The sequence below is a fragment of the Gossypium arboreum genome, chromosome 10, assembly GCF_025698485.1.
Source record: "Gossypium arboreum isolate Shixiya-1 chromosome 10, ASM2569848v2, whole genome shotgun sequence".
In the NCBI taxonomy this organism is placed as follows: Eukaryota; Viridiplantae; Streptophyta; class Magnoliopsida; order Malvales; family Malvaceae; genus Gossypium; species Gossypium arboreum.
The window spans coordinates 50,580,004-50,604,693 of record NC_069079.1 but is presented as its reverse complement, the minus strand read 5'-3'; the positions used below and the strand labels follow the sequence as shown (position 1 = coordinate 50,604,693).

Genomic DNA, 24,690 nt, shown 5'->3' with positions numbered 1-24,690 from the left:
CAACAATATGTAATGATTTATGCGTATAAAAATTTATCATTTTATTTTTAAAAACATGCAAATTGGTTGGTGAGAATTGAGATGTCACGTTTTAAAATAATATAATTATTTTAAAATTAAATATAATTTTTTGGCAAAATGAAACTTCTTTTTTTTCTTCTTTCTAAAATTTTCTTATGTTCATGAAATGTTTTCTTTTCTTTTCAAAATTTTGAAAATTTTAAATAATTGTTTCAAAATGTTTAAATAGTTATTCGAATCTGATTTTTTTTAATTTTTGTAAAACATATTTTTCACAATTTTAAGTACTTTAAAATATTATTAATTTTTTAAAAATACACTAAACTTTTTAATTAAATAATTTAATTATTTTAACATTTCAAAAATTAGATATTAATGATGTTATATTTTTATTTTAAAAATAGTTTAACCCGTCATATTTTAAAATTAATTCAAACTCATATTTTTACCATCATTAATTGTTTTTCATTTTATTTTCACATAGCATCATTGTATATCGCCTCATGTCAATTCTAATATTAAAATTATAAAAGAAAAAGAAGAAAGTTCTTCAAGATGTAATAAGCGTCACTTCATTTCATATTTAAGGGTGTTAATGACACATGTACTATATTAAATATTCAAATATAGTTATTCATGATATTATTTTTACAAATATGAATGAATTTGAATAAATTTTGAAGTCTACATTTTATTCCAAGTCTTAAGTAAATATGAATGATATAAAATCAACTTCACCCATAAATACATTTGTTTTCATTACCCCTCACTCTCCCTATATATATATATATATATATATAGTTGATATTAAAAAAATGGCATAGAGATTGAAGTCAATTCATCCAATTTAGGCAGAAAGCTACAAGGTGTGGACAAAGAAGTTAAGTTGAGATGAAAGAGCTTGGAAGAGAGGACGAAGGGGTAAGTTTGGAGCCTAAAAGACAGTCTGTGTTTAAAGAGTCCTTGGCTCAAGGATGAGTGAGACATAAATATAGATTGACTTCTTTTGCCACATGTTGGCTCCTATTATTGCTAGTAGAGTCATTGTTCATAAAAAGTTGTGCTAACATTTTCATATTTCTTGCATAAGTGTAAATTGTTGTGAATCAGAGTCTAGATTTTGTGAAGTTTCGTCACCATGGAGGCGTTAGGATTGCCCTAAGAGGGTGGTGGGTTGTTTTGTTAGTTCGGGTATCGAGGATAATACCTAGGTAGGTGTAGTGTGTGTAACTTATATGAAATAGATAATGGGGCCATACAAGTTGTGTTGTGATTGTTGCTAAGGATTTTGTTGCCTCATGTTAATCTGGAACTAATTTTGAATCATTCGAGGTTGTGTTTAGGCTTGTGATATGATTTTAGTTCTTTTTTATTTGATGGAACACCTAAGGCAAAGTGAGCCATGTTTGTAACGCCCTCACGCCTGAGACCGTCGCCAAAGTTGAGCTTGAGGTGTTACTAAACTTAATTCATTAATTTAACAGCTCAAACAATTTATTTTTAAAATTACCAGACAAGCTGGCCAACTGCATCACAGTCGCTTAAAAATTCATATCTCGAGTTCCGAAAATCGAAATTAAGATCCGTAAATTTTCGCTGAAATTAGACTCATATATATATTTACTAATTTTTTCTAGAATTTTTGGTCGAGCCAATTAGTACAGTTTATTAGTTAAAGTCTCCCCTGTTTCAGGGTTCGACTACTCTGACCCCTGTGTATTACGAATTATATATATCCCTGTACAGAGTTTAAATGACTATGCCGTTTGTTTCTTATAAAACTAGACTCAATAAGGATTTCATAAATGTAAGATAAAACTCTAATTGTTTTTGTACAATTTATAGTGAATTTTTAAAGTCAGAACAGGGGATCCAGAAATCACTCTGGCCCTGTTTCACAAAAATTTAAATATCTCACAAAATATAACTCATATACCTGTTTTGTTCCATCCATATGAAAATAGACTCATCAATATTCAATTTCATAACTTACTTATCATTTAATTCCATTTCTAAAATTTTTAGTGATTTTTTAAATTTACATCACTGCTGCTGTCAGATTCTGTTTTATGGCAAATTTTACTTTACTATATATTTTCATGGACTAAATAGCATTTTAAACATACATAACATCAAATATGACTTAGATTGGTCATTCCAATGGCTAATCATTTACAAACCCTTTTCTTGCCAAACCATAGCCATATCATAAGATCATTTACACAAATTGAGCCATATCATAAGATCATTTACACAAATTGAGTATTTTGCCATACATGCCACATTCAAAACACACAAGCCATTTTACCAATTTAGGCCTTCGGATAGTGTGGATGAATCTTCGACCTATCCCGATTCTCAAGTCGGCTTGTCAACAACTACAATGAATAAAAAGGAGGGAGTAAGAACAAATGCTTAGTAAGTTCACATGCAAATAGTAAGTAACATAATCATGCAATTCCACATAAATCATCATTTGCATAAACAACACCAAGACATTCATGTTACGTTTGCATTTAATATCTTACTACGATTTCATCATACCAAGTTCTCAACCCGAGGGTTTAAGCACATACCTGTTAAAATTTCTCATTCACCACACTTACCAACATATCACCTCCGTTTTAGGCATTCTTCTCATTCACTTAAGATTCACCCGTTGAACACATCGGGATATAATTCGAATACGCGAATTTCATGAACGTAAGTGCCATACCCGCAGCTAGACAAACTCAATAGCTTGCGGAACTTATGTAGCCAAGCTACCATGTAACCCGCCCATAAGTGAACTCAGACTCAACTCAACAAGCTCGGACGTTCACATCCATAAGTGAACTCAGACTCAACTTAACGAGCTCGAATGCTTAGTTACATCTCACGAACTCGGACTCAACTCAACGAGTTCGGAACTCAAATATCCTAGTGACATGTCACTTGTATTCTAATCTATTCCCAAGGTTCAAACGGGCTTTTTCCTCGATCACACATCTTTGCCATCTTCCACGGAATATCGAAACCGATACTCGGTAACAATTCATATTTAACAAGTAGCACACATAATTTGCATATTACTCAATAATAACCACAAAGCATAATATTTCATGATATTAATCATCATATCACATAAATAACATTAAATTACTTAAAATGACAATTATGTTACTACATTTACACATGAACTTACCTCGATACAAAATTATTAGCAATCGAGCCTATTCTTCGTAAACTTTGTTTTTCCCTCAATCGCTACTTGAATCTCGTTTCTCTTGATTATGGAGCTTGAAAGCTTGAAACAAGCCCTAGCTATGGAGAACCCTTAAAATTTCGGCCTAATAAAGAAGATGGACAAAAATTTGCTTTTAATTTTGTTTTTAATTCATTTTAATAACTAAATGACCAAAATGCCCTTACTACTAAACTTTCCAAAAATTCCATCCATGTCCAATTTTTGTCCATAGACTTAGAAATTGGTCAAATTGCTATTTAAGACCTCCTCATTAATATTCCAAAGCAATTTCATACTAAAAACTCCTAGAATGCAAATTTTGCAAATTATTCGATTTAGTCCTTAATTTCAATTTAAGCACTTTAGGCATAGGATTTCATCACGAAATTTTCACACAATCATGCAATCATATCATAAATATCAAAATAATTATTTCTATATCAAATTTGTGGTCACGAAACCACTATTTTGATTAGGCCCTAATTCGGGATATTACAACTCTCCCCCCCTTTAAGGATTTTCGTCCTCGAAAATCTTACCGGTAAACAGGTGTGGGTATTGGTTTCTCATAGTTTCCTCAGGTTCCCATGTAATCTCTTCTACCCCGTGCTTTTGCCACAATACTTTCACTAGAGCGACAATTTTATTTCTTAGGTGCTTGACCTCTCGAGCTAAAATCTTAATCGGTTCTTCTTCGTAAGTCATATCAGGTCGTAGTTCAATTTCTATCGGTGAAATTATATGTGAAGGATCCGAACGATACCGACGTAACATAGATACGTGGAACACATCATGCATCTTCTGTAATTCAGATGGCAATGCTAACCGATAAGCTACTGGTCTAATTCTTTTAATTACTTTATACGGTCCAATAAAACGCGGACTTAACTTACCCTTCCGTCCAAATCTAAGGACTTTCTTCCATGGAGACACTTTCAAAAATACCTTATCACCAACTTGAAACTCGATTTCTTTTCGTTTCAAATCCGCATAAGATTTCTGTCTATCTGAAGCAGCTTTCAAACAATCTCGAATCACTTTCACCTTTTCTTTGGTTTCTTTTATTAGATCAACTCCATAAATCTGATTTTCCTTGAGTTCAGTCCAATACAACGGCGTCCGACATTTACGACCATACAATGCTTCATAAGGTGCCATCTTCAAACTCGTCTGATAACTATTATTATAAGCAAATTCTACCAATGGTAAGTATCTTTCCCAACTACCTTGAAATTCCAATACACAACATCTGAGCATGTCTTCAAGAATCTGAATCACTCTCTCTGATTGTCCATCAGTTTCTGGATGAAAGGCAGTGCTGAAATTTAACTTCGTACCTAATGCCTTTTGTAACTTTTGCCAAAACCGCGAAGTAAACCTCGGATCTCTATCCGAAATGATTGACAAAGGTATTCCGTGAAGGCTAACAATCTCACTGATATACAATTCAGCCAACTTATTAAGAGAATAATCTGTATGTACAGGAATAAAATGAGCCGATTTAGTCAGTCTGTCAACTATTACCCAGATGGCATTTTTCTTCCCCGGAGTTAACGGAAACCCTGATACAAAATCCATAGTAATCCGATCCCATTTCCATTCAGAAACCATGATAGGCTGGAGTAATCCGGAAGGTACTTGGTGTTCAGCTTTCACTTGTTGACAAACTAAGCACTTTGATACAAACTCTGAAATATTTCTTTTCATTCCACTCCACTAGTACATTTTCTTCAAGTCATTATACATTTTCGTACTGCCCGGATGAACCGCCAAACAACCATTATGTGCTTCATGCAAAATCTTTTGAATCAACTCATCATTTTTTGGTACACAAATTCGATTTTTAAACATCAAGAAACCATCAGAACCGATTCTGAAATCTGATCCTGTATCAGCTTCACACTGCTTTCTCTTGGCTTGCAAATCTTGATCATTTTTCTGAGCTTCACAAATCTCTTGTAAAAACATCGGTCTTTCTCTTAACTCTACTAGAATCGAACCATCATCTGATACCTTTAACCGAGTGTTCATAGCTCTCAAAGCAAATAGCAACTTTCTGCTTAAAGCAACGGCAACCACATTCGCTTTTCCCAGATGGTAATCAATAAAAAGCTCGTAATCTTTCAATAACTCCAACCATCTTCGCTGTCTCAAATTCAAGTCTTTTTGTGACATCAAGTACTTAAGACTTTTGTGGACGGTATATACTCGGCACTTTTCACCATACAAATAATGTCGCCAAATCTTCAAAGCAAACACTATAGCGGCCAATTCCAAATCATGAGTCGGATAATTCCTTTCATGAGATTTTAACTGCCTCAAAGCATAAGCCACCACTTTTCCTTCTTGTATAAGTACACATCCTAAGCCATTTCGAGAAGCATCACTATACACCACAAATTCTTTACCTGATTCGGGTTGTACCAACACTGGTGCTTCAATTAATAACTTTTTCAATTCTTCAAAACTCTGTTGACATTTTTCCGTCCACTCAAATTTAACATCCTTTCGGAATAGTCTAGTTATAGGAGCAGCAATCATAGAAAATCCATTTACAAACCGCCGATAATACCCAGCTAGCCCCAAGAAACTTCTAACCTCGGTTACATTTTTCGGTGGTTTCCAATCAACAATGACTGAAATTTTACTAGGATCAACCCGTATACCATCACCTGAAACAATGTGACCTAAAAATCCAACTTCCCAAAGCCAAAATTCACTTTTACTAAACTTAGCATACAACTGCTTATCTCTCAAAGTTTACAAAACTATCCTCAAGTGCTCAGCATGTTCTGTCTCATCTTTTGAATAAATTAAGATGTCATCTATAAACACCACAATAAATTTGTCCAAGTATGACTGAAATATGCGATTCATTAAATCCATAAACACAATAGGAGCATTTTTCAACCCGAATGGCATAACTAAAAATTCATAATGACCGTACCTTGTTCTAAAAGCAGTTTTAGGCACATCCGACTCTTTTACTCGCAGCTAGTAGTACCTAGATCTTAAGTCAATCTTTGAAAACCATGTCGCTCCTTTTAGCTGATCAAACAAATCATCAATTCTTGGCAACGGATACTTGTTTTTGATTGTCACCTTGTTTAATTACCGATAGTCAACACACAATCTCATAGAACCATCCTTCTTTTTCACAAATAACACGGGAGCACCCCAAGGTGAAAAATTCGGTCTCACAAAGCCTTTGTCAGTCAACTCTTGCAATTGTGACTTTAATTCTTTCAACTCTACTGGTGCCATTCTATACGGAACAATCGAGATCGGAGCTATTCCCGGTATCAATTCAATACCAAATTCTACTTCCCTGACTGGAGGCAAACCCGGCAACTCTTTTGAAAATACATCCGCAAATTCACACACAACCGGCACTGATTCAACTTTCTTTTCAATTTCTTTTGTATTAATTACATACGCCAAATAAGCTTTATAACCCTTTCTCAAATATCTCTGAGCCAACATCGAAGAAATCACACTAGATAATGCCTCTGATTTGCCTGGTTCAACCCGTAGAATTTCACCACTTTCACACTTTAATTCTATAACCTTTTCTTTGCAATTTACTATAGCATCATGCAATGTCAACCAATCCATACCCAGAATAACATCAAATTCATCAAACAGCAACAACATCAAGTCGGCCAGAAAGTAATGACCCGAATCATTAAAGGGCATTTCTTGCATTTCTTGCATTCTTTATCAACTATCACACATTTACCTAACGGATTCGACACTCTAATCATAAATTCTTTGTTCTCAACAGGTATATTCATACTGGACACCAGTTTCATGCATACATATGAATGAGTAGAACCGGGATCAATCAAAGCAATAACATTAACATCATAAAGAGAAAATATACCAAGATAATCACATCGGGTGATAAAGCATCTTCACGTGCCTTTATAGCATAAGTTCTATTGGAGCCCTTGCTTGATTTACTGTTGAATGTCGACTACATTTTCTTTGCTTGCTTCATTTCCGACTTTTCTCGAATATCTTCCCTCGAGTCCGCACCACTAGCTTTTACACTCTGAAATTTTTCTTTTTCAGCTCTCTCTGGGCAGTCTCTAATAAAATGATCTGGAGAACCACACCAAAAACATTCATTCGCTCTACATGGGCCAAAATGATTTCTGCCACACTGCTGGCACTCGGGCTTAACGGATCTCGTATTTCCCACACTAGCCGCAGAAGTAGTCTGAGATTTAGGACCCACATTTTGCTTCTTAAAATTTCCATATGATTGTCCAGCCGAAACCTATGAACGAGGATTCATATTTCTAGATTTTCTAGATTGCTGTGAGAATGAACTGCTCGTCGGTCTTTTCTTCCAATTTCTAGTATCAGCCTCTACTTTTTTCTTCTCTTTAAGTAGTTCTTCAGCCTTGCAAGCTCGATCAACCAGTACTACCATTTCTTTTAATTCAAGAATCCCAACAAATACTTTGATGTCTTCATTGAGTCCGTCTTCAAATCGTCTACACATGTTAGCTTCTGTAGGAATATATTCTCTAGCATACTTACTCAACCTGATGACCTCCCTTTCGTATTCAGTAACTGTCTTGTTCCCCTGCTTTAATTCAAGAAACTCTTTAAAATTCTGATCAATAAATCTTTCACTGATGTATTTCTTCCGAAATTCTTCTTGAAAGAACTCCCAAGTTATTTTCTTTTTCGGTACTACTGAAGTCAATGTCTTCCACCAATGATAAGCTGAATCCCTCAACAACGATATAGCACATTTTAAGCATTCCTCAGTTGTACAAGACAATTCATCAAATACTCGAATAGAATTCTCAAGCCAAAACTCTGCTTTCTCGGCATCATCATCAATATTTGCCCTGAATTCTTCGCCCCCTTACTTACGGATTCTATCAACTGGAGTTCTGTGAAATTTCATCAGATCTACACCTTGAGGCATCAAGGGTACAGGTTGAGGAATCGGGGGAGGTGGGAGAGGTTGTACATTCGGGTTCGTACGAACGAACTTCGAGATACGTGCACTCATTATCTAGAGAAAGGCTTCCGAGCCCTTCTCCTCCTCCTTGACCAACATGAGGAGGTGGATTTTCGATTAGCACCGCCCTTCATTGAGCTGGTGCATTACTCTCTACATCATCACCAGAATCGGATCGGGATCCATTTACTATAAAAAAATCATTTGAAAGGTCAGAAGTCGTCACACTATCACAATATATATATATATGGCATGTATAGCAAAACCCGTACATACAACACATTAGTCCGAGAACTGACTAAACCTACTCTGATACCACCAAATGTAACGCCCTCACGCCCGAGACCGTCGTCAAAGTCGAGCTTGAGGTGTTACTAAACTTAATTCATTAATTTAACAGCTCAAACAATTTATTTTAAAATTACCGACACAAGTGGCCAAGCGCATCACAGATCACTTAAAAATTCATATCTCGAGTTTCGAAACTCGAAATTAAGATCTGTAAATTTTCCCTGAAACTAGACTCATATATATATTTACTAATTGTTTTCTATAATTTTTGTCAAGCCAATTAGTACAGTTTATTAGTTAAAGTCTCCCCTGTTTCAGGGTTCGACTACTCTGACCCCTGTGTATTACAAATCATATATCTCCCTGTACAGAGTTTAAATGACTATATCGTTTGTTTATTATAAAACTAGACTCAATAAGGATTTCATACATGTAAGATAAAACTCCTAATTGATTTTTTACAATTTATAGTGAATTTTTAAAGTCAGAATAGGGGATCCAGAAATCACTCTATCCCTGTTTCACAAAAATTTAAATATCTCACAAAATATAACTCATATACCAGTTTTGTTCCATCCATATGACAATAGACTCATCAAGCTTCAATTTCATAACTTACTTATCATTTAATTCTATTTATATTATTTTTAGTTATTTTTAAAATTTACATCACTGCTGCTGTCAGATTCTGTTTTATGGCAAATTTTACTTTACTAGATATTTTCATGGACTAAATAGCATTTTAAACATACATAACATCAAATATGACTTAGATTGGTCATTCCAATGGCTAATCATTTACAAACCCTTTTCTTGCCAAACCATAGCCATATCATAAGATCATTTACACAAAGTGAGTATTTTGCCATACATGCCACATTCAAAACACACAAGTCATTTTACCAATTTAGGCCTTCGGATAGTGTGGACGAATCTTCGACCTATCCTGATTCTCAAGCCGGCTTGTCAACAACTACAATGAATAAAAAGGAGGGAGTAAGCACAAATGATTAGTAAGTTCACATGCAAATAGTAAGTAACATAATCATGCAATTCCACATAAATCATCATTTGCATAAACAACACCAAGACATTCATGTTACATTTGCATTTAATATCTTACTACGATTTCATCATACCAAGTTCTCAACCCGAGGGTTTAAGCACATACCTGTTAAACTTTCTCATTTACCACACTTACCAACATGTCACCTCCGTTTTAGGCATTCTTCTCATTCACTTAAGATTCACCCGTTGAACACATCGGAATATAATTCGAATACGCGGATTTCATGAACGTGAGTGCCATACCCGTAGCTAGACAAACTCAATAGCCTGCGGAACTTATGTAGCCAAGCTACCATGTAACCCGCCCGTAAGTGAACTCGGACTCAACTCAATGAGCTCGGGCGTTCGCATCCATAACTGAACTCGGACTCAACTCAACGAGCTAGGATGCCTAGTTACATCTCACGAACTCGGACTCAACTCAACGAGTTCGGAACTCAAATATCCTAGTGACATGTCACTTGTATTCTAATCTATTCCCAAGGTTCAAACGGGCTTTTTCCTCGATCACACATCTTTGCTGTCTTTCACGGAATATCGAAATCGATATTCGGTAGCAATTCATATTTAACAAGTAGCACACATAATTTGCATATTACTCAATAATAACCACAAAGCATAATATTTCATGATATTAATCATCATATCACATAAATAACATTAAATTATTTAAAAGGACAATTATGTTACTACATTTACACATGAACTTACCTCGATACAAAATTATTAGCAATCGAGCCTATTCTTCGTAAACTTTGTTTTTCCCTCGATCGCGACTTGAATCTCGTTTCTCTTGATTATGGAGCTTGAAAGCTTGAAACAAACCCTAGCTATGGAGAACCCTTGAAATTTCGGCCTAATGAAGAAGATGGAAAAAAATTGGCTTTTAATTTTGTTTTTAATTCATTTTAATAACTAAATGACCAAAATGCCCTTACTACTAAACTTTCCAAAAATTCCATCCATGTCCAATTTTTGTCCATAGACTTAGAAATTGGTCAAATTGCTATTTAAGACCTCCTCATTAATATTCCAAAGCAATTTCATACTAAAAACTCCTAGAATGCAAATTTTGCAAATTATTCGATTTAGTCCTTAATTTCAATTTAAGCACTTTAGGCATAGGATTTCATCACGAAATTTTTACACAATCATGCAATCATATCATAAATATCAAAATAATTATAAAATAATTATTTCTATCTCAGATTTGTGGTCACGAAATCACTATTCCGATTAGGCCCTAATTCGGGATATTACAATGTTCCACACTCACCACACCAATTGTTATACTAGAAAGTAGCGTAGATAGTAGAGTTGATTTGTAATACCCCTAACCCGTATCCATCACCGGAATAGGTTTACGGAGCATTACCAGAGTTTTCAAATCAAACAGACATAAATTTCCAACTATTCAAATCATATCAATAAACATTTTAAAACCAATTCAAAACATACATATTGTCTCTTAAATGAGCCATTGAGGCCCAAATTACGCATTAGAAACAAATCGGGATTAAATCGAAAATTCAAAGAATTTTTTATAAAGTAGTGAAAATTTTCAAAACTACAAGGGTCACACGACCGTGTGGCCAAGTCGTGTGGGCATTCTAAGTAGGGACACACGGCCGTGTCCCAGCCTGTGTCCGTGCTCGTGTAACTCACTGACTTGGGTCACATGGCCAAGCCACATGCCCATGTGTCAGGCCGTGTACCCTTCGAAATAACCCCACACACCCGTGTGCCAAACCGTGTGCTAGGCCATGTAACAGCCTGACTTGTAACCCTTCGAAAGCTACAAGGGACATACGGTCGTCTCACCTGACCGTGTGTCACACACGGTTGAGACACACGCCAGTGTGGACGAAAATAGGCCATTTTACAAGCCATTTTTCTCACTCAAACTAGCATGTACCTATAACCAAAATGCACTTATGCACAAGCCTTTATAAGGCACCAAAATCAAGCATAAACAAATCATATACATATGGTATAACATCATACAACCAATTTGCCCTTAGGCACTTTAAATGACAAAACATAAACATGTTCAACCATGTGTTCAATTTGGCCAAAATGACTAGCTAACTTTCAACTAAACTTGTATTAACTCAAACCATTGAATTAACTTACCATAGCCTATCACATGGTACAAAATATGCCATTCATCCACTAATATTAATAGACATATATACCTTTCTTATCAAGCTACCAAACAACAACAAGTTACAAGACTTATACAATATGAATATTCATCTATCACAATTTAAAAATATTAAGCCAAACATCGACCATATTAAGGTTAATTTTTACATACCATAAACTAAGCTCATAACAACATCAAAATGCTAAATCACAAGCCAAACCATATGACTATTCCTACAACCAAAATATATGGCCAACATTAGTCATAATACCTATACATGCCATTATAAACAAAATTAAAAATCCAAAAGTTTCGAAAGAGCTGATAGATAGTGTGATAGATCTTCGACGACTTTCCCATCCGAACGAGCTTCCGACAACTACAAACACAGAAAAATAACATGAAGTAAGCATGTCATGCTTAGTAAGTTCGTAACAAATATAGTCTAAAACTGTTAACATTAAACAACCACAAAGCATGTATATCCCAATTCAACATGAGTACAACTAATTTGAAAACTCATATATATACATTCTTAATTTTAATTTCCATAAAGGTACACATTACCTACCTTTCATCATATTAATGTAATTTACATTGAAAACTCTTACCAAAGCTCACACGAGATAATAATACGATGGTTGACACATCCCTTTTCTTAATTTGATAACCGAAGTTATCCCTTTCAATAGTTCGATAGCTGAAGCTATCCCTTTTCATAATTTGATGGTCGTCACCAACCCTTTTCATAGATCGATAGTCGAAGCCATCCCTTGTCATAGTTCAATGTTCGTCACAATTCCTTTTCATTGTTGATGGTCATCACCATCCCTTATCATAGTCGATAGCCGAAGTTATCCCTTTTCGCATTCGATAGCCGAAGCTATCCCTTTTCATTTGTCGATGATCAACATTACGCCGTTGCATTTTTCCATCAACACTCAATTTAATATTATACAATAATAGCATTCAATTCATAAAATAAAAATGAAACTTAAACGTACGAACTTACCACGACGATAAAAGTAGAAAAATGAAGTCGACTAATCCGAAACTTTTTCTTTGCATCAATCTAGAGTCGTACATGGTTTATCTTGATCTAAATGAATAAATTCAGCTCAATTCAATAATCATTCTATTCAATTTAACTCAATTTCACATTTTAGCAAAATACAATTTTGCCCCTATACTTTTGATTTCTTTACAATTTAGTCATTATGCTCGTAAAATGAAATTCATGCAATTTCACCCCTATTCAAGCCTAGCCGAATATTATACAAGCTTATAGCAACCCACACATTTCATTAATTCACAAATTACACCATGAATATTTCATAATTTTCAATTTAATCCGCAATTAACAAATTTATCAAAAATCACTTAACAAAAGTTATTTATCTAACAACAATGACTCATTTTCTTCCATTAAACATCACCAACAACTAAAATGCATTCATGGTAAACCCTAGACATTAAACAATTTTGCAAATTAGTCCTTCGGCTAGCTAGATTAAATTAAAACGACTCCAAAAATATAGAAATCATTAAAAATGGGATGAAATACACTTACATGCAAGAGACTTGAGTAGCCGAAAGTTGAAGCTCCTTTAATGGAGTTTTCTACCCTAATTTTCAAATGAAAGGATGAGTATAACAAGATGATGGCTTTTTTTTTAGCCATTTTACTATTATGCATTTATTAAATTACCAAATTAACCTTAATTAAAAACCTTTAAAAACACATATAAAATGTCCATAATTGTCCACTCATGATACCAATAGTTTAATTACAACATAGACCCTCTAACCATTTAATAGCATAACCATTAGATCCCTTTAACTTATATAACTCAAGTTTTGTACTTATTACAATTTAGTCCTTTTTATCGAATTAAGTACGCAAACGGTAAAATTTCTTAACAACATTTTTATACGGTACTACTATCATGCTGTAGGCAATAAAAAAAATAAGAAAATATATATTTTAACGTCGGATTTGCGATCTCGAAACTACTATTCCGATTTCACTGAAAACGGGCTATTACATGATTCACCCTAATTAAGCGAAGAGCTATAAGGTGTGAATGGAGGAATTAAGTTGAGAAGAGAGAAGAGTCTGGAAGAGAGGATAAAGGGATGACTTTGGAGCCTAAAAGAGAGTATGTTTGAGATGAATTTGAACACACTATGAATCCTGTGAGTGAGAACGAAAGTAACAACCATATGGAGATGCCTCAGGCCAAACTATTCCATGAGGTTTCCAAGTTTTATATTGTGTTGTTCGGTCGACAGCAATGCAATCAAACTTTGGGAGAAAACTTAAGACATTTCTTCCATAGTGTTAACACATATATGTTAGGTAAAGAGCATCGAAACATTATAATCACTTGGCTCTACCAAGCATGTCTCATTTGTCAAAGATAATTATTTTGTTAAATCACTCGCAAACCAACAATCTTTGAATAAATAAGTCATTTCATCAAGACACTCATCACTTATCAACTATATACCTTGCAACCTGACTATCTAATACCACGTCACCAACCTAACAAGAAACCAAGAAACGATTGATTGACCCATCTAGAGGCGATGGAAATCGATCCATATTTATGTCCCACTCTGTCCCCGAACAAAGTGCACTTTGGACTCCAAATTCACCCTTCATCCTTCTTCCTCCAGGCTCCTCTCCCAGGTCGCCTCCTCCATCTACACTTCACGAGAACCAATACCAATCTCTACGCTACTTTATATTGAAAGAGTTATATCAACTTTGACAATTAGAAAACATTTAGTTCATTATTATTTTCAACTTTTTTAGGGCATGCTTTTATAAATTTTCTCGCAACCTTTTTGTACCGTAATAAAAAAATTGCCAGCGAAGGTATTTCAGTTTTGTAGCAAGACTGCAAATGATAGTGGCATCTTAACAGGAAGCAAAATGCGTTGGGTTTTGACTTGAGTAAGCATATCAGACAAGCTCGATTCTTCATTAATCCCCCTTCCCCCACCTTTTTGTACCGTAATAAAAAATTGCCAGCGAAGGTATTTCAGTTTTGTAGCAAGACTGCAAATGATAGTGGCATCTTAACAGGAAGCAAAATGCGTTGGGTTTTGACTTGAGTAAGCATATCAGACAAGCTCGATTCTTCATTAATCCCCCCTCCCCCAAAAAAAAAAATAATAATAACAAAAGAATTTGTCCAAGTAATTTATTATCCTCCTTTCTCTATGGGGAAAAAGTAATATTTCCACAGCTGAAATAAATAAGGGAAAAAAAAAGTTAACTCTGTAACTTCGTAAATGCATGTCAGGCCAGCAAACTACTCAGATTCCATCAACAATGACCTTGAGGTATTATAAACCAGTTACTTCTGAAAGTAAAAGGGGCCGGCATTTCCGCATTTTCACTGTTGATAACTTACTTGATATTATGTGTGGGAACGCTGAGGTAGAATTTAGTGTTCTTGAAGTCATCCAGAAGAGGGTTGTATCCGTCTTTTGCTCTTGTCTTGGACGGCAAGCCAAACTCTTCCATGAATGAAGATGTATCGAGCTACAAATATAGGAAAGAGGAAATGGTTAGTGAGTGAATTTGCTGAAAAGAAACTACTTTTACCAGTAGAATATAGTCTGCTGTCAACAATATTAGGGATTCCTCGGAGATTTTTGAAATCCAAGGACAAAAACCCTCTTCTGGGATATGAATGACAGATTTAAACGATAACAATGCTGTCAGCAAAGGTCTAGCTGCACTGATATTTATAATCGGTTGAGTTATTACACTCCATATTCATAAAAGCAGTTAGACGAACACATTGCTATCAATAAATTTTCATCGGTGCAAATTGGAAAATTGTCCCAAAAATTGTCCGAATGCATTTTTTGCCTCTTATATTGCAGAGGCTCTTAAGGTTATAAGATTAACACGTTTTAACAAACCAGACTTGCTATATTTATATTTGGTTCCCCAGAGAATTGCTGGTAAGATTGGTCTCATGCCATGATACTGTTTTGGAAATTTACCCTTCCATGGTTTTGAAATTTCACAATAACCAAGAGAGACAGCCGGCCAATATTTTATATAGTTTTCTCCTAAATTACTCTTTTTATTAGAAATAGAAATCCCACATCATAAAAGAAGTGAACTTACTGTGATAGTTCGCCTCTTTCTCCCCTGCAGGGATGATATATCCTTTTGCAGTTTCAGCCATCCAGAACAGTAATGATCAATGCGTTCCAAAAGCCAAAAGTCAGTAGGAAAGAAGATGTCAGCATCTCCCTGTCGAAGAAAGTACCACAAAAACAGATCTTGACATTTTAGATAGGTTCAACTTCAAAACCTCAAAATTAAAGAAAAGAAAACTATACTCGAAACCTCAAAATTAAAGAAAAGAAAACTATACTGCCAGATGCTATCAACTTGCATTATGATTTTATTTACATAATGATGCTAGAGGTTCATAGATAAGGAAAGATGTAAACTAGCCCTCATATCTCAGTTTGTAGAGTTCGTCACTTGGAATATGGGAAAGGTTGTGGACTCTTCGTTAAAGCTGAAGAGCTTTGCCAAGAGTTTTCCACAAGATCTCAGTCTTCAGCATCATTTGGAGATATATTTAGTTAAATAATTTTATAGTCCATTGAAAACCTAGTACTACTTTTCCTAGTTGTTGAGCTTTATCCAGCCAGAGAAAGCTAACACTACTATAAACAGTATGTACAATGTCATTTACATAAATTTCATTTAAATTTAGCATTACCAAATGAAAGAAAAAAAAAAGAAAAAAAAGAAACCACCTTTGCATCAAGATAATTGCTGTAATCTGAGCTCTGGCCATCTTTCTGCAGGAAATTAAAAAGGTGCACAGGTTAGACAAGATTGCGGAACCAGTGTCAATCGTAAAATCTTCATCGGGACGCTTTCTTTCTGTAGTTTCCAGGAAACCAATAAAGTATAAGACCTAGAAAACCATACAAATATCTAACCATGCTTCTAAGCACTCTCATTCATATGGGAAAGTGAAGACCCCGATATTAGAGTAATTACACAATGTATCTCAGGCAACTATAAACCACAAAATAATACTAATAAAGCATTAGATGGATTATGGCTATTTGCCGGTTGGATATACTGGCTCTTCTGAACAACTGTCATCCACAGTAAGCTTTATGCTATGTTACTTGGACACAAGTGTGAGCATCAGACATGAGAACGGTCACATTTTGTAAGGTTTTCATTATTTGGGAGATTCTTGGATGTGAAATCCCCATATCCATGAGTCGAACACAAGTATTGGACACAGGTACTTCAACAAAAATGAAGAGCCAGAGAAACATAGTTTACATGCACCTTGACAAATTTGTAGTTTTAGAAAATGTCACAGCTAAGATACAATCAGCAGCAGAATAAGCAATGTTGAGAATAAGATTCAAATTTGATGAATTTAGGACAACTTCCTTTTGGAATTTTATTTATTTTGAAGCAATGTCAATGCAGTACTGAAGAAATATCAGCATAGTTAAAATCACAATTTGCTCTAATCATAATAATGAAGATCTTCATAACAGACATTGCGAATTTTTATTCATTCTGTATAATAGTTAAATGAATAATTTAGTCAGAACTAGCAGCAACAAAATCCATCTTCATTGGTGAAGAACTCCTCTCTTGGACGGCTCTAGGCACTAGTTTAAGGAAATCATTCTTAAAATTATACCTATATCTATATCTGAGAGTAAAAAGTAAAGAAACCCTGGCTTTGCTCTTCACTACCAAAGGCTCATTCAGGGATCAAACCCTAACAACTTCAGCTAAAATAAATAAAGAAATAAAGAAAAGACAAAGAAACTACCTTGGTTGAAACTAGTGGAGCTCTTTCACCAGGTACCTTCACATCAGGTAGGAAACTGAAGTCTGAAGCAATCAAAGACATTTTTGGTAATGCTGCATGTAAAACTTCAAGAAGTTTCTGCATAGATCAAAAGAAATATTATAGCAAAGAGTAGTTTGCACTTTGAACCAAAAACAAACCTTTTAAAAAGTTCTCTAACCATGGAACCAGTTGGAAGCCAACATCTTCGTGGTTTTGGAAACAATTTAGACCAAGCTTTAGACACAATGCTGCTTCGCTTGGTATCGTTTTTATCTAGTTCCAGAATTTCGACACAATGTTTAATTAATGAGTCTTGTAAAGGTTTATATAGCTCTGATAGTCCTCCCCTGCAAAAGAAGGAAAATGAGGGTGTTGGCAGAAGATCATAGAAATCATCACACATCTAACAATGTACTAAAGATATTAATTCTTTGCAATGTGAGTAGCTCTGCTAAAACTCTAAAGATATGTCCCTTCACTATAGAACTAAAAATAAGTAGGCATAAAGGAGTTCTTTGAGTAGAGTAGGATGTTTCTGTTTCAACTTTAGAATCTAATAAACGAGCAGAGTATGCCTGAAGTCAACAAATAGTTAAAATTGTTAAAGCATACTATATGGAAGTTATAACTTCGACAATCATTTGCTAGAGATCAGGAGATATTTTACCAACACCTTTAAGGTGAACATTCTGCCCATGAGCAGAAGTAGATAACAATAAAGACTAAATGTCTATTTCACCACAATGCATTAGTGACAAAATTCAATGAAGTCTCATTGCTATTTTCTGGATAGAAAATTAATAAAAAATAATGGAACCTTGATGACTTATTTACAAACATAATGTCATTGTTAAGTTGTGTGGATCTCACATTGGCTCCGTCTGAAGTGCGTGTGCCTTTATATAGGTAGGCCATCTCCACCTATTGCCGATTTTTCTAAGTTGGATGCTTAACACAGTTTTCAGTTGGTAGTAAACAAGGTATTAGAACTCAATTTGGTTTCCCTTTTGCAATCTTGTTGTTTGTTATTCTGTAGTTGTCCACATGGTAGATCAGTCTGTATTAGGTTTTTTTCACTAGGCCAAAATGTGAAGAGAGAGCTTTAAAAGCTATGATGTAATACATAATACATAAAAGCTGTAAATTATAGCATAGTGGTGAATACCCGTCCAGCTGTTTTTCAACCCATACTTCCATCCATGGGGAAACTTGACTTTCAGAATAGATAAGATCATGTGGAAGATTATCAAGCACCTGTGAAAAATCAATCACGTAAATTTGGTTTGGTACACAGGACCTAAAATGACCTGCTAGAACCTAAAAGAAGCTTGCCCAGAGACTACTTTTATTTAGAAGGTGAAAATATTTTTATTATTCATGAATATAGCTGACACGGTTAGAATTAGAGTCTTTTCACATGGCACAGCAAAAATTTGTTCCCATCAATTTATCATCAGCTGGTCTTACCATCAGCTCTGAAAGAGAATCATCATATCAACTGCCAGTTACATAAAGCAATTCCCATCTCCATCACTCTAACCAAAACCTACATTCATATATTCATATTGATCACCTTTTGGGAAGAATAAATTTAAAGAAGCTCATTCCCAATTATTTGTTTGATCTTTTTACACTTGACCTATTTGTTTATTTGCTTTGATGTGTTGCAATAAATGTGCAAACTGAACAATTTTAAATTATCTAACCATTGCTCAAGTAGCAAAAACTGGTTACATGGATGACAAAGGATAAAGTTGAGGTAAAGCACACCTCAAGCATTATTACCCAACACGGCTGTTGCTCCACATCTCCTGTTAAAAACAAGAACTCGTTTAATTTCTTTCTTCATGATTGCTAATTCAAGACAAGACCAAGCTAATAAGATACACATATCACCTAAGAATAATTTAAGGTAACAAGGTTAAGAAGCAAACATAGATGCCACAAACTTGATTCTCTTTCTTTTGCTAATAAAGCATGCAAACTACAGAATAGTGAAAATGTACCAGCCATGAGAGAGAGAGAGAACACAATGCTTTTTCTGTCTATCTGTTTTGCCCAGAAAACTGTACTTATATATTCACATACATGAAGATCAATATGATCATTCATTTCTACAAGTTCAGAGGCTAGAAAGAACAAAAGAAACACTAGAAAATAACATCACTCAGAATCTTGGTAGAATAGCATAACAATAAAACATGGAATACCATCCTTGAATATCGTGTATATATAGTTCAAGTAGAAATTAAGCAAATAAAACTCAAAAAAGTTCAATATTGAAGAAGGCCTACCCCATCCACTCCTGTCCATGGCATCCCGGTGTTCTACTTTAAATTTTGAAAGGTGACTACAAACTTCGCCTACAGTTTGTTTTTGTATCTCAGCCAATGTAGGACTGATTTCCACTGAGCTGCACAAAATAACTTTCAGGTACAAGATTGTACGGTGTACAAATTGGATTCCAAACAGGCCTTTTCATATTTAGAGATGCCAATCAACAGCAGTTAAAGTCAGTAAGATATGCCTCAACAACAAGAAAATTCTCTTACGTTATGCTTGTGAAGATGAATTCAAGAGAGTGGGTTTGGATTTAGTTGGCTATACAAATTATGAGAATGAAATGCGCACCCTGAGCAAAAATTAGTTAAGATTTAATATACACCTATATATTTAAAAGGGCACAAATAGATGAATTTCAAATTCACTACTAAATAGGCATCCACCAAAATTTGAAAATAATCATGATGGTCATGTTTAAATGAGCTTTATCACACAATTTATCCTAAACTTGAAATTTTAATTACCAAATGCAACCTTAGGTACTTTTAATTGGTGTAAGCTAAATGTGAAATTTGAAATACTGGCAGTCTCAACTGCAAATTTTGATTATTAAAGCTATGTAAAAGCATGCTACTATCTGCAGAAAAGACCTTGAGGACATTGAAGATAACATCGAAAACCAGTTTCTTTCCCACACTACATAACTTTATTTGAATGATACCTTCAATCATGAATCAGTTTCATTCCCATGCCACATACCTTTGTTTGACTGATACCTTTTATGAAGTTATGATCTCGGCTAAACTGGGAATTTTATTTATTTGCTTCTAGAAAGAACATGGACCCTTTTCTCTCAAATTTTAAAACAATGTAATGGAATTTTTTAAAGGTGCAGTGCCTGGAAATGTTTATTGTGTCCTTACAGAATACATATATTATAAGTAATGCAAAATAGGACGACGGGATATGATAGCACATTATTTCATCCTAAATAAAGGATTAGCTAACACACATACATGTATGTCATATTGTTGTAAATTCTTGGAGGCGCATTCAACATTATGTAATCCAGTATGCCCTTTGCACATGTACCAGATCCACCGCCAATTTCATATATCTGAGCACACAGCACAAGCAGAATTAATTCAAATATTAGGTTTATATCCATACAATGATCCCAAGATTTACCACCATTCATGATGGTTTGGGATAAAGATGACTATCAATGTAAAAAGACAATCTAACACTCTATGTCTACATCTTGTAGAGTTTAAACTGAAACGAGGCAGCAGTTATGTAAACAAACATAGAGGATACTTGTCTTGAAAAGCAGGTCTTAAAGTACAATGAGATAAAAACATAAATAACTATACAGAATCGTTTCGAACATAGTTTAACCCTCCAATACCAGATAACCACTGATCAGCTGAACAACAGATATAAAAGTGACAAAAATTCAGCTTTCAATCTCCAAATATAGATTTTTCCCTTATATACCTGTGATCCTACACCTCCAAGTCTCCAACAGTGGAACAATTTGTATTCACCTATTATTGCAATCCTAGCGTAGTTGTGTCTTAGTTAAATTAAGTGAAAGTATTACTTCCAAGACTCTAAAGATGACCATTGTGCTTAAAAAACACAAGCAGTTTGGATTCTATAGTCTATAAAATACACAAAAGGAAGAACATATGATTATGTTTGCATATTAGGATCTTGAACGATGAATTGGTTCCCACAAGATAGGCATCTTCTGGATATTGCCAAATGAAAGCATGAAGGAGGGCAAGTCACTGTTTTGCATCTAATTATTAACTCAAGAGGATTCAAAAGGAAAATAGAAGCGAACCAAGAGTTCCAAAGCATACATTCTAACATTTGCACCGCAAATTTAGAAATTTTACTTTCCAACACAGAATATCCATGCTAGTGGCACGGAATTAAACATTGTAACAAATTGTACTATGAAGAATCATTATGATGCCTAAGAACTATTAAGTTTTCTCATAAGTTCTAGCTGGAGTGAGAAAATTATCAAAACCATATTCCCCTAAAAAGTAGAGCAGTTTTTCTAGAAAAAGAGAGACTGAAAAGGTCAAATTGATTTTGAAAATATAGAAGCTAGAAAATTATAAGTTGACAGCTTGTATGATTTTTAATATAAAGAGAATGAGGGAACTTACTTTTAGTGGAACTGAAAGGTTAGCTGTACGCAATATGGCTTCAGCAATTCCCTGGGCATACCATGGCTACAAGGAAGGTAAAGCTCATAAAAATCACCTCAATAAAGCTCACTAAAAGGAAAAGGGGTTAAACTGTTTTGCTATATATGAAGCTCGGTTCAATAGTTTAATGGCCATGGAAAGGAATAAGAAATCAAGAAGACACATAAGGTTATACAAATTCAGACATTCAACAACAGTCCCCACCAACACAGAAGCATGATTACATGCACATATTTATGTGTGTGTATTTATACAATGAGAGAATAATCAGCTATAACCACCTTGCAAGGTGCAGAGAAAAACAAATAAAACATATATCAACGTTTTTCCTGCTCATACTACTACGGCCACCTTAAACAAAAGAAAAAGAAAAAAGAAATGTCTAGCTGCAAAACCATCTCATAATATGAAGGCACAGTAAATAGCCTTCGCAGGTGTAAGCCAAATGGTTAATAACATGACAAGCCTGAAGCAGAAACCTATGTAACTCTTCCATAACATAGATGGAGTAAAAAAAAGGACAAAAGGAAAAACCCAAAATCAGAAAATGAAACAAAGAAACCAAAGGGAAAGGGGAAGCAATAGAAATCAATTACATAACCAGAGTACAGGTCTTCTTGAAGTAAGGGAATAGAGAGAAAATCAGTTTCCTAAATCTTTTCCTAAAACAGCCATTCTTAATAACATCAGTTAGTGAACTTTAAAGGCACAACAAAAAGATATCATACCCTTCAAGTATTTTTAATCTCAATAATTTAAAACAACAAAAAAAAAAAAGTTAAAAAGTACATAAATAACAATAAAAACCGTACTTGCTGAATTAACAGAAAGAGTGGCATGAGCAATGTCACACCAAAATACATGCTATGATACTGTGAACAATAAACTTCTTTTTAAAAAATTTGAATAAATAGATCTTTGCTCAAGTGCCAGTAATGTTATGGTTGTGAAGTCTGCTAGAGCATTACCTTAAAAAGCTCCACGGGGGTGAACCATGCAATGCCACTCTGCTTATAAATCTTATCCAAGTGTTTCATGTATGCTTTCCTTCCTAAAACATGCCAAAAGATTGGTGCCAGCCTTAGCAATATAGTCTACAATAGAAGACCATCCAGCACCCACAAATGAAGCTTTTAAGAGCCACATCTACTAAATTTATATTTAAATTTGTCTATTGCAGTTCTTGCATTTCAAAAAACAAATACTTTTAAACATAAAAGCACAACACAGATTCTATGAGCATAGATTCAAGGACACACAAAAGACGCAACTAAATCAAGCTAGTAAGTGATCAATATTGAAGGTTTTGAAGCTACCTAAATATCAACTTCTTTGATGCATAGCTTATATATATATATGTGTGTGTATGTGTTTGGTACTGGTAAGTTAACCATCCTCATTATTTTTTTATTAAGAATCTATCACCAATCCACATGAAAAAGTACAAACACATTACAGAGCTTACAGATAACAAAATCCAAAAACTTCTAACAATACCTTCAAGTTGGTTGAACTTTATGCTCCTCTCGAGCACACCAACAGCACCTGACCTCTGAGAGAAGTACCCATGGTTAGGATCATATAAAGCCGAATGTATGAAATCCCTAACCTGGAATGAAAAAAAATCCAACCCATCAATCAAAATTGCATGAAATTACAAGGATGAACATAAATGAACAAGCCTTCAAATCTAAACCAGCGCAAAGCAACCAAGTAAAGAAAATCACAATAAATAATCCAATAAACAATGAAATGAAAAACAGACAAAAAAAATGAATGTAGCCAGAATAATGCAATGATATAAACAAAATATCAAAAAAAAAAAAGAGAGAGAGAGAAAGAAAAGGGAAAACCCAACAATTAAAAGTGGAAAGAAGTTAAAATGACTTACAAGAATGGGTTTTCCAACAATGCGGGTGGAGAAGAGAGCTTGAAATGATGGAGCAAATGGCTCATTTGGGGTAACTTCAGAGACATAAGTGAATGAATAAATAAAATATTTAAATCAATTAAGAGAGTGAGAAAGAGAGAAAGAGACAGAGAGAACCTTTAAGCTTGTTAAAGATAAATGGAAAAAGCTTTCCACTGGAATTAGAACGAGGGAGCATGATCTGAACCTGTGTTAGATTCTTTCTTGAAGGACCTGGCTTTTTTTTCCTTCTGATGAGGGAGAGGGACTCCTTAAACCCTTGCTCCCTTTTCCCTCTTAGTTTTCTTGGTTTACAGCATGATTGGTTAACTGGAATGGTTTAGGGCTACATTAGAATCTAACAGGTATTTGATTGAAAGAAATATATATTCAATAGGATTGACGAATATATTCTTTAATATATTTTATTTAATATTAAAATTAATGTTTATCAAAAGAATAATATTTAAATGTAAAATATTATTTAAATATTTTATATTAAATTATATTTATTTTATAATAAATTATAATCAAAATCTTTAATATATTTTGTTTTAACATTTAAAAGATTTTATATTAAATAATATTAAAAGGGTTTTTATTTTTATATTAAATTATATTAAATAAAAAGTGATAATATTAGTATGATATACTTCCATGTCAATAT

The 24,690-nt window shown here is 34.3% G+C and overlaps 1 protein-coding gene across 2 annotated transcripts; it reads right to left on the bottom strand.

The window, feature by feature from the left end:
* Positions 1 to 14,928: 14,928 nt before the first annotated feature.
* LOC108465837 (protein arginine methyltransferase NDUFAF7 homolog, mitochondrial) lies at positions 14,929 to 24,421 on the bottom strand. Of its 2 annotated transcripts, XM_017766214.2 has the most exons (14): positions 24,162 to 24,421; positions 24,006 to 24,079; positions 23,612 to 23,723; positions 23,083 to 23,165; positions 22,073 to 22,138; positions 20,906 to 21,006; positions 19,901 to 20,019; positions 19,377 to 19,417; positions 18,772 to 18,860; positions 17,785 to 17,953; positions 17,586 to 17,702; positions 16,531 to 16,575; positions 15,884 to 16,012; positions 14,929 to 15,286 (listed from the first exon to the last, which is right to left on the bottom strand). In XM_017766214.2, exons 1-14 carry the CDS (start codon positions 24,220 to 24,222, stop codon positions 15,152 to 15,154), a joined length of 1,341 nt encoding a protein of 446 aa, XP_017621703.1. In that variant the 5' UTR covers positions 24,223 to 24,421; the 3' UTR covers positions 14,929 to 15,151. The 2 variants fall into 2 exon arrangements, with proteins under 2 accessions (XP_017621703.1, XP_052876700.1); XM_053020740.1 differs by lacking the exons at positions 24,006 to 24,079; positions 24,162 to 24,421 and having other exon boundaries at positions 23,083 to 23,208.
* Positions 24,422 to 24,690: the final 269 nt, after the last annotated feature.

What these genes read in the sequence shown, in the direction of transcription:
- LOC108465837 (XM_017766214.2), bottom strand. Translation starts at nt 24,222, where the DNA reads ATGCTCCCTCGTTCTAATTCCAGTGGAAAGCTTTTTCCATTTATCTTT. An exon ending in TACAACAATATGACATACAT is followed by an intron (nt 20,020 to 20,905) that starts GTATGTGTGTTA and finishes TATTTTGTGCAG; the next exon opens with CTCAGTGGAAATCAGTCCTA. An exon ending in GCAATTATCTTGATGCAAAG is followed by an intron (nt 16,013 to 16,530) that starts GTGGTTTCTTTT and finishes TTTCTTCGACAG; the next exon opens with GGAGATGCTGACATCTTCTT.